Source organism: Amaranthus tricolor, chromosome 9 (assembly GCF_026212465.1).
Source record: "Amaranthus tricolor cultivar Red isolate AtriRed21 chromosome 9, ASM2621246v1, whole genome shotgun sequence".
In the NCBI taxonomy this organism is placed as follows: Eukaryota; Viridiplantae; Streptophyta; class Magnoliopsida; order Caryophyllales; family Amaranthaceae; genus Amaranthus; species Amaranthus tricolor.
This window is the reverse complement of record NC_080055.1, coordinates 28,512,498-28,523,354: the sequence shown is the minus strand read 5'-3', so window position 1 is coordinate 28,523,354 and position 10,857 is coordinate 28,512,498. Positions and strand designations below refer to the sequence as shown.

At 34.9% G+C, this 10,857-nt stretch overlaps 1 protein-coding gene across 1 annotated transcript; it reads left to right on the top strand.

The window, feature by feature from the left end:
- The first annotated feature begins 3,040 nt into the window (after window positions 1-3,040).
- On the top strand, window positions 3,041-5,886 carry LOC130824145 (uncharacterized). Its single transcript, XM_057689035.1, has 4 exons — window positions 3,041-3,611; window positions 4,369-4,474; window positions 5,214-5,270; window positions 5,772-5,886. The coding sequence occupies exons 1-4, from the start codon at window positions 3,070-3,072 to the stop codon at window positions 5,871-5,873; spliced, it is 807 nt and encodes a 268-aa protein (XP_057545018.1). The 5' UTR covers window positions 3,041-3,069; the 3' UTR covers window positions 5,874-5,886.
- Window positions 5,887-10,857: the final 4,971 nt, after the last annotated feature.

Here is a 10,857-nt window from a genome sequence, read left to right as displayed (position 1 = left end):
TGGAATGTATTTTTCTATCTAAATTGATGAAGAATGTTTCTTTTTAGAGTTTTTAGATATGCATATATGTGAAGAATATGATTGGTTTGTGTGATGGGTAATTTTGAAATTTATATATAAAAATGAATGTTCATGTAAAAAAAAAATGTGTGTGGTTAAAGAAATTATTGTTGAACAATGAATTTAATCTCAAAGATGGTTCATAAGAATTATATAAATTTGGTCATTGATATTTAATAGGCAATGTACCATTTGGAATTCATTTGTTGATGAAATTTTGGTGAATCCCGTAGGGTTATAAAAATGTTAAAAAAAATCTGTTTTTGGAACATTTTTGGCTTTGAAATTAAGTTAAAAATACTTATACTATGTTATAAATTATGAAAATTGGTACCCGGGGGTTTTGACGCCTTCCGGACGCAACGGTGAAGTCGAATTTTCAGTTTGACAGTTTTAAGTTGAGTTTCTGGACAGATTGTGTAGGCTGTCCTGTTTTGTGTATTTGCCATGTTATAGTATGTGATGGATGTTCATGTTGTGTGTAGTATTCTAGGTATGGATGTAATTGTATGTGTGTGTTATGGATGTTTGAGAAAAATGGGTATGTGTGCTTATTTCCCGAATACGATTGAACCTTGTAGGAAGTCGATTCGTGACCGGGAATTGATTAAGACGCTTGTGAGTGGTTATCTTGCTTAAGGTATGTACACGCAGCGAAGTTCGCATTTAGTCCGATGTATCATATAATAATGGTAAACAAAAGTAAAGTATGGATATATAGTATGAATATTGTTATCTTTCCGAATAAATAATTTTGATACATTGTTTTGATAAGCAGAGGTAGTATGACCTCACTAACCTTAAAGTGGACGTAGTATGACGTCAATTGGTGGAAATGAATTACTCGCGGTATATGGGGGCATTATGAGCCACCGCGGGGGTATGCATACTTAACCATAGGCACCGAAGTAAGGCGAGTGTCTATGGTAGAGACTTGCTTAGGGGTTAGCTCCCCCTAATGTATTGTCTCACTTATGGAGATTGGAGTGTACCGGCAGTATGGCTGGATAGTACAGCAGTATGGCTGACTAATCTTTACATGAAAATAATTATTCTTAATTAGCATGATTGAAGCGTACGGTTCTGTGAATTGTCAGCTATTAAATTAAAACTTACTCTTGTGTTATTATTTATTTGATATGCGACGATTGCTGACGTGTACTTTTGGTCTTAACGACCCTGCGATGATGTTGTTACCTATCTGGGCAATGACTAGCAGTAAGTTAAGTTGCAGGTCTGGGGAGTGAGGATTGTCCCTTGAAGAAATAAATTATTAGGATAGAGAAGTCTTGATAAGAACTTCAAAATTAAGTTTAAAGAACATTTGGTTTTATGAGGCGACCATCGTTCTCAAGTTGTAATAAGTGGATTTAACTTTTCGTTCTTATCCGCTGCTAAGAATTTCTTATATCTAGTAGTTTATAATAACACTAATAGAACTTGATCCGCAAGCTTTCCTTGATTTCAAATCCGTTTTATAACTGCCTTCTAACATCCTGGTTTGACTCGGACTATATTTACCTTTCTTTAAAAAGGTCGTCTTCTCTTTTCAAACGATCCGAGTTATTCCGAGATGTTACAGTAAGTGTTTCAAAGCTTGATGTAATTCTAGGGCAGGACAGCCTTTATAATATGTTGCTTTATTTTCAAAAAAAAAAAAAAGTCATCTTAACAAATGGCTTTTAGTTAGAGTTGTTGACTGAAATTATTGGCTTTTTTACTTACTGAGAGTATTGGATGATAAGTCAATTCTTTTTTATGTCAATTATAATGAAAATATTTGGTAAGAAACTATTTGTACGTTGATTGTTGATTGTTGATTGTTGATTGTTGATTGTTGATTGTTAGTATGCTCAAGCTTAAAGATCATTTGACATATAAGCACTTTTTTCAATATTAACCGACTGAAAGCAAAAAACAAAAACCAATCAAAAGATCAGTTACAATTATAATTTCTGAATCCCACAGGCACGTAGACTTTGGAACTAGTAGACCCATCACTAGGGAAGAACTTTTCAAGAACTGAGGTGTTAAGATGTCCTCCAACTTTCATAAGTCAAAACGTTACCAAGTCTTGTATATATTGTATAATTGGTGTATGAGAGAGTATTCTTAGATATTGAATTGTTCACTATGTACCTTTTAAAGATATATCATAAATTGAGCATCATTAATTAAGTTGAAACAACACAATTAAATCCTTTTTCTTATTGTTTACAATAAGATATTGCAAATGGATCAATTAATATGAGTTAGAGCATATTAATTAACATGGTGGAAGTTGTTTTGTTATGGAAGAACCAGTTTTTTATTTTCAGTTCATAAAAAATCTTCAGCTCTGTTAACATTATATATTTTGGCTAGGTTTATACACAAGACTCAAACAAAATAGAAGAAAAATAGACCGTGTCTCCAAGAGACGCATTAAATATATGGGCTAAATAGCTCACTTACTACAAATTAAAGAGAAAACAACTACTCTTGTGAGAGACCGTCTCTTAGAGACAACCTCAAAACAAGAAGCTTACATTTTTAGTTTCTCTTTAATTTGCATTAATTGGGTTATTTGACCCATGAATCTAATAGTGCGTCTTTCGGAGAGACCGTCTCTCACAGCAATTTGTGAAGAAAAATAAGAACACAAATTCTTGTATGAAACGGTCTCACCGTGAAACATGCCTCGTATTTGGGTTAAATAGCCAATAATAGAAATTTTTAACTTATGGACTTTTTGTTTGAGGTCGTCTCACTGTTAGACAGTCTCATACAAAACAGGCTAAAATAAGAATGTGGTATTTTTATGTTGAGATTATCTCATTGAGAGAGCATATCTCACAAAAAGTAGTTATTAATAAAATTCCATTTTTAAAATCAATTGCTAAATCTATAAAGAGGGGTCGTAGTATTTACTAATCTTCATTCCACTGCTCAGTTTCTCTCTCAATAAATAAATATTTTCTCTAAAACCCAAATCAAAGAATCAACGAAAAGAAAAAGAAAGAAATTAAAATGGAAGAGTGGAATGTAAAATGCAAGAATTGCGAATTAACGGCATGGACATACTGTCAAATTGACAGAAACAGCTTATGCTGGCGATGCGACACCATTCTTCACGAAACCAACTCTGATCTTTCTAACCATATTCGATCTGTTCTCTGCCATAAATGCCAAAAAATTACTCCATGGTCTGCCTTCGGTCCTAATCTCCCTACTTGCAGGGCCTACTGTTATTCTTGTGACCCTAAAACGTCTGGGATTCTTAATAATATCCTCACTAAAATGAATCAATTCTCATCAACAACTGATGATAATCAAGACGATGATCAATCTCAACTTTATGAAAATCAACATTCATCGTCTTATCAGAATGCTGGAGTTGTCATGTCATCTATAATTGATCGCATTAAGAAAGTACTTATCACTAATGTAGATGATGATGATGATGAAGATGATGATGATGATGATGATGATGATGATGATGATGGTGATGATGATTCTACTTCTAACATTACTAGTACGCCGCCTAGAAAGATCGTTGTTATTGAACATGGGTATGAAATAATTAACTCCTTTAATAAACTAAAGATTAAGATCTAAATCTGGGTCTTTTAATTCTTGGTTATTATTATTGATGTATTTTGTATTATTTATTTTATCAAAATTTTTCTGGGTTTTTCATTGATCTGTTACGCTTTTTTTTTTTTCCTTTTTTGTTCTGTTTTTAACCTAATTTCTGCAAATGAGGGCGTCAGCCGTCATGAAATAGGTTAGGGTTTAGAACGGTAGAACGAGTAGAGCGAAAAAAGGGAGAATTCAATTGAGAGACACAAAATTGAGAGTTTTCTTTGATTCATTTTGTTTCTATAATCTTCATTAATGATGAAATAATCTTAGTGGATGAAACTATCACTTTGATAATGAAACTTATTAATTTCTTGTGTGATTTTTTTATTTTTCTGTCCTTTTAAACACATAATTAAAAAATACTATTCAGAAAGAAAACGTATTTAAGTATCTGAACTTATTTGATAGAATTTGAATATGTTCAATATGTTCGACCGCACAAGACCTTAAAAAATTAGAGACTTCAATATTAAATTTTATAGCATATATTTAGTATCTAAAAATATGAAATTATTAAAAAAATATTATGATCATTGAAATTGTACAATGCTTTTAAAATTTTTTTAATTTTTCATCCGCTCCTGACGTACATTCTAGCTAGAATTGTAGCTCCAATTGATTGTGCTTATCATGTTCTAATGTTCTATGTTGTTAATTCTATTTGTTTGTGTTAACTGTTAACAGTACTGAAGATCCAATATTCCAGAAGACTGCCGAACATGTAAAGGAATACTTGTGGCTTATTGGTGTTCGTGATTATATTACAGTGGAGATTAACCCTATGTCCTCGGTTAGTTGGAAAAATTATACTTTATATTTTGTTCTTTCACTAAATAAAAACTAGCTACAATAAATTTAACTTTTCGCAATAATAAATTTAGTGATCTAGAAAAATACTACTAATTTATATTTTTAGTATAGAAATTGTTGCTTTTTATTTTAAGTTCCACTTTAAAGTAATTTAGTGACACTTTATTTATCCTTTAGTAGCATATGTAAATATTACTACAGTCTATAGTAACACTTATGAGAAATATCACTAAATTCTATATCGCAAAAAATTTTAGTATGTTTTTTTATTATGTTGCTAACAGGTCTGATAAATGTCTCTAAATTCAATAGATATATTAAAAACTTAAAGTAATGACATTAAATATATCCTACTAAAAACAAATTATGTTGTAGGGACTATATATTTCCTTGGTACTGAATACTGATCAAGTAATTGCTATAGCCTATAATTGCTTATGAAGACTTCTAAGTAGTGACTATATATTCACAAATTGTTGTGAGTGACGGTCTCTTCGAGAGAGGCATTAGATATATGAACTAACTAGCCTATTTAATATAAATTAAAGAGAAAACAAGAATGTGGACTATTCCTTTTGAAGTCGTCTCTTTGAGAGATAGTCTCTCACTATAATAGTTGATAAATATTTCTTTAGTAATTAAGATAGTTTATTCATGTTAACATGCAATTTTCATTTAAAATAAATTTCTGACATACTCTTAAATCACTTTTTTTTCAGCCAAGAAAAGGAAGTTTTGTGATCACAAATGGGGATACTACATACATTAGTTTGCTGGTAAGCCATTGATGAGTATTACTTTTAATGTCCCTTGAATTTACTTCATAGGCACTTTGTGGAAAAACCATGTAAATTGATCATATATTGGTATTTTTTGGAATGCATGAATGGGATGAAAAAAATGTAAGTTAATCAAATGTGTAATGTGAACTAAAGAGTTTGTTATGTCTAAAAATATAAGTAAGATAAATTTAGTGAAACAAATTAAAAAAAATTTGAGCAAATTTCATGAGATAAAAAGAGTAACAACTTTAGACATCTTGATCATTCAATTTTTATCAACAGTTGGTCTCTTGAGAGACTGACTCTCTGAGAGACAACTCTCATGTCTAACCCATTAAAAATAACACCTATTTTTACTCAATATTTTCTTTTATTGGCCGGTCTAATTAAAATTGGTTTCTCAAAGAGATTGTCTTTCATAAGAATTATGTAATAGTGGTTGACTGATTGTAGTATGATGGGTTTGTATTAAGTTGGATGGTTATACATTTGCAGAATCTGGAGCCTCCATTTGATGAGTTAAACCATCTTGATGTGAACTCAATAGCTGCTAAAATCATCGGCTTTAACTTGAAGAATAAGCTAGGAATGATGTAATAAAACATACGTAGTAGTGACTTTTTGCCGTTATTTTTTATTTTTATAGTTTGACTATTTTCAAAGTTTATAAATAAAATTTGATCGATTAATGATTCGTATGAAAAAGCATTATAAATTGAAAACTACTATAAAAATTTGTAATTAAATTAGCAACATATATAAACTTATTAAATTCACATTTTCTCATTTTATTTAGACAGAAACTTAAACACAGCTTGGCACTTGAAATATTCTGTTTGCTTATCGACTTATGAAAACAATCATATAATTTCATTAAAAGTAATAAAACCAATGTAAAATTATTTCATTTACATAAAATTAACTACTGACATTTAATAAACAACCTTGACTTTCATCACTAATTATTAAAATAAACTAAAATACAAATTGAGTTAATCTTCCCTTGATAGGAACCAAAACAAATAGCAAAATTAACAAGCATCATACATTAAATAAAAAGTAAAAAGTCCAATTACTACTTGCCTAAGAGTGACAAACTACTTTTGAGAGACCGTTCTCGGTGAAACAAATTTATAATAAAGAGTTTATATTTTAATAATGTAATAATTAGACTATTCAACTCATATATATAAAGCGTTTCACACAAAAATTTATGTTGAACCGTTCATTCTATTATGGACTAAGTATGGAAAATTCTTTAAAGCCCACCATCACAATCATGCAAGCTATGCAGTTGATTATGCTACTTTAAAATTTGTGTCATTTATTTTTTTACTAACTAAAAATTAATTAATATGCAAAGTAAGTATTTAGAAATAGCAAAAGACTAAAAAAAGTTTAATTTTTTACATAGATCGATATATACTATCTTTATTTTAAACATTTTGCATCATTTGCTTTTTGGGCAATATTCATCAATTATTGGTTTTGATTTGTATTTTCTTCTTGATTAATAAGTTAAAAAATAGTCAAGTAAAATCTTGTTTATTCATCTCAATGCAAGAATTATTGATATTAACTTTTAATAACTTTTATATAATAATTTAATTAAAGATATTCACGATTGAATCTATATATTGAATAAATAAAAAGGTAAAATGCAACAAAATCTTAAAGGTACAGGGAATATTCTCTAATTATCACAATAATCACAAAATTAAATTAAATTTAATATTTTGTAAATGTTTATTATTAACGGTTAATTTAATACTATTGGAAAGCAGTTTATTTACAATTACTTTGTTTATTCATTACAGTTAATTTGTTTTAGGTAGTTACATATTAGGCAGTTACCCATGTTCTTAGAAGTTACTACATTTTGAACAAATGCTCATGTATATATATGATATGCTTCTAAGGAATGAAATAATATATCAGAATATTTTTTCCACAAAAACCAACACCAGAATTCATCAAATTATCATGGTATCAGAGCCTTAGGGTTCGAATCCGGAAAGGCATCATCATTTACCTGTTCTTACCTTGTAAATGGCTGATTCATCAGAAAAACAAACACAGCAAACCTTAATGTCTATGGAACAAATGGAACAAATGTTTCAGATGTTCCAGAAAATGAACAACTCAACCAACCAAACCGAAAACCCAACATCATTCAAAATCTCAGAAAAACTCACATACCACAATTATACAAAATGGTGCAAATTAATGCACGTTGCAATTGGAGGCCGGGGGCGGCTCAGTCACATCACTGCCAGACCCCCACCACTATCAGACCCCAATTATAACCAATGGGCACAAAAAGATGCCATGGTCATCGCGTGGATAATCGAGAACATAGATGGAGACATCGTCAATCAATTCCTGGACTACACAATAGCACACAGCCTATGGCAAGGGATCGAAGGCCTCTTAGGATGTGGTAGGGATGAACTACAAATCTTCGATTTGAGTTCAAAGGCAGCAACCTTAAAGCAGAACAACGACACTATCGAGGTTTACTACGGTAAGCTCAACATGTTATGGAAAGAAATAGATAGAAGAATGCCAAATCCGATGAATTGCCCACAGGATATAACAGAATTCAACAAATACATCCAAAGACAGAGGCTCTATCAATTTCTTACAGGGATTAATGATAGTCTTGACAAAGAAAAAAGGGACATTCTCAATAGTGAACCTTTACCGATGGTGGAAACGGCATACGCATCAATCAGACGAGAAATCACACGCCGGCAAATCATGACCGGCGTCTCATCATCGGGAACGAGTCCCTCAGAGATTGGCTCGGGTTTATCCACGAGAAACAAACCCTTCCAAAGAACCCGAGAAGATGATGACCGGAGAAAACTCCGATGCACTCACTGTGGCGGTTCCAGGCATACCAAGGAGGGGTGCTTCAAACTTGTGGGATACCCCGAGTGGTGGGACGATCTACAGAAGAGGAGAGCCGCCACCAAGGCACCGGCTAGCCGGACCGGCGGCAAGGCTAACCTCAGTACCACAGATCAGCCGACATCATGTCAAAACTCAGGTGAACTAGGAGAATGGCGCACAGAGGAAGGAGAAGCAACAGTAATATCAGAGGATAGATCTAAAAATGGTGAGAATCAGAAGTGGGAAGAAAGAGAAAGAAGAGCCGTCAGCCAAAGGGAAGGGAAAGGGAAGGTCAAATGCCAAAATACCCCTCCACCTCCCTTTTATAGCCCTCAAACCCTAACACCCCCCTTAAACCCCTCCAACTCTTTACAATCCGGCCCAGAATCAAAACCCAAGCCCAGTTCCACTTCCAGCCCACAAACTAACAATCCCAAATGTCTTCTTGGACATAACAATGACTCTCAATGGATCTTTGATTGTGGGGCAACAGATACGATGACATTCGACCCCAGTGACTTTGTATACACCCATCCTACTAACCGCACCCACATCCAAACTGCTAATGGGGCATGTGTACCGGTTGCCCAGGCTGGAGCTGTCAATATCTCTCCCTCCCTTCATCTCAAAAATTGCTTGCTCATTCCAAATTTGTCTCATAAATTATTGTCGGTCAGTCAGTTAACAAAGGACTTAAACTGTACTGTTTTTTTAACCTCTGGTCATTGTGTTGTACAGGATGCTCGGACGGGGACGATCATTGGGCGTGGTACTGAACGAGGTGGCCTATACTATGTTGATGAGGTAATTCAAAAAGGTGGTGCAATGCTTGCTCATGGATCTCCTGCTCACCAATTGCGTACTTGGCATCGGCGTTTGGGTCACCCATCCTTAGGTTATCTAAAACAACTCTTTCCTTCTCTCAAGAACTGTATTGCATCCCTCGATTGTGAAACTTGTATCTTAGCGAAGAGTCATAAGCAGTCCTATTTTCCTGGAAATACTCGTGCTCCCAAACCCTTTGATGTAGTACATTCTGTTGTATTGGGCCCAGCACCACATACTGACAATCATGGTTTTTCATATTTTGTGTTATTTATTGATGATTATTCTCGAATGTGTTGGGTTTATTTTTTGAAGCACAAATCTGAGGTTTTTGATGTCTTTGTCCAATTCTATAACATGATTCTCACTCAGTTCCATGCAAAACCAAAAATTCTTCGCTCGGATAATGGTTGTGAATATATCTCAATGGCAATGAAACAATTTTTTCTTGACCATGGCCTTATCCACCAAACTTCCTGCCCCGACACCCCACAACAAAATGGGGTGGCTGAACGCAAAAACCGTACCCTCCTTGAGGTAGCACGGGCCCTAATGTTTGACACTCATGTGCCTGTACACTTTTGGCCTGAGGCCATTGCTACTGCTACCTATCTTACCAACCGGCTCCCTACAAAAACCCTCCACTTCCAGACCCCTCTTGCCACACTCCATTCGTATACTCCTGTTCCCTCTTCTCACTCCCTTCCTCCTCGCGTCTTTGGGTGTGTTGTGTATGTCCATCTTCCATCACGCGCCCGCACTAAGTTCGACCCCCGGGCAGTAAGATGTGTATTTATTGGGTATGGCACTACGAAAAAGGGCTATCGCTGTTATGATCCTATCCATCACAAGCTTTATACCACCATGGACTGTGACTTCCTAGAACACTCCCCCTACTACACCCAACCTCGATCTCAGGGGGAGAGTATGAGTGAGGATCTCAGTTGGTTGACTCATCCCTTGGCTGACAGTCGAGATCCCAAGGAGCAAGTAGGCACTACCACCGATATTGCTACTGACATTGTTACTGAATCATCTCCTCAGACTACTACTCCAGTCCCTGAGCATCCTGGCCCCGAGCATCCAGCCGAACGAGAGGTGACACCGAGTTCTACTTCTCCTTTCATTGATGTATCCACTGACTCTATTGTGCCAAGTAGGGTTTTTTTTCCCAGGAAATCTAATTTGTCCCCTCGAAGTACAAGAGGAATACCCCCAAAGAGATATGATCCTGAGTATGAATCCCAGAGATCCCGATATCCTATCGGTAGACCGGATGATGAACAACTATCACAAACAGCTGTTGCCTTCAATGCATCTCTCTACTCCAGTGCCATTCCGAAAACCATTGAAGAAGCCCTCCAAGAACCAAAGTGGAAGCAAGCTATGGATGAAGAGATCATGGCTCTCCAGAAAAACCGAACTTGGGAAAATTGCAGATTACCAGGTGACAAGAAGACGGTTGACTGTAAATGGGTTTTTTCAGTCAGGTATCATGCTGATGGATCCATTGAGCGGTATAGGCATGGCCACGGTCCGGGTTGGTCCGGTTCCGTTCCGGTTCCATCCGGTTCCGGTTCCACCCGGTTCCGGTTCCATTTGGAACCTGTCGCGAACGGTTCCGGTTCCGGGCGGTTCCAAACGGTTCCTTGGCGGTTCATGAGGCGGTTCCGGCGGTTCCAACTCACGGGACGGGTGGGTCGGACCATCGGTTCCATTTTTATTTTTTCTTTAAATATTTATATAATAAAAAAATACTATAATATCGCGAACGTACCTTTGATGATTACTTGATTATTAGCGAAATTCATTGCATGTCAAGTTGTCATCGTTATTGAAATATTTACTAAAAAGAATGAAA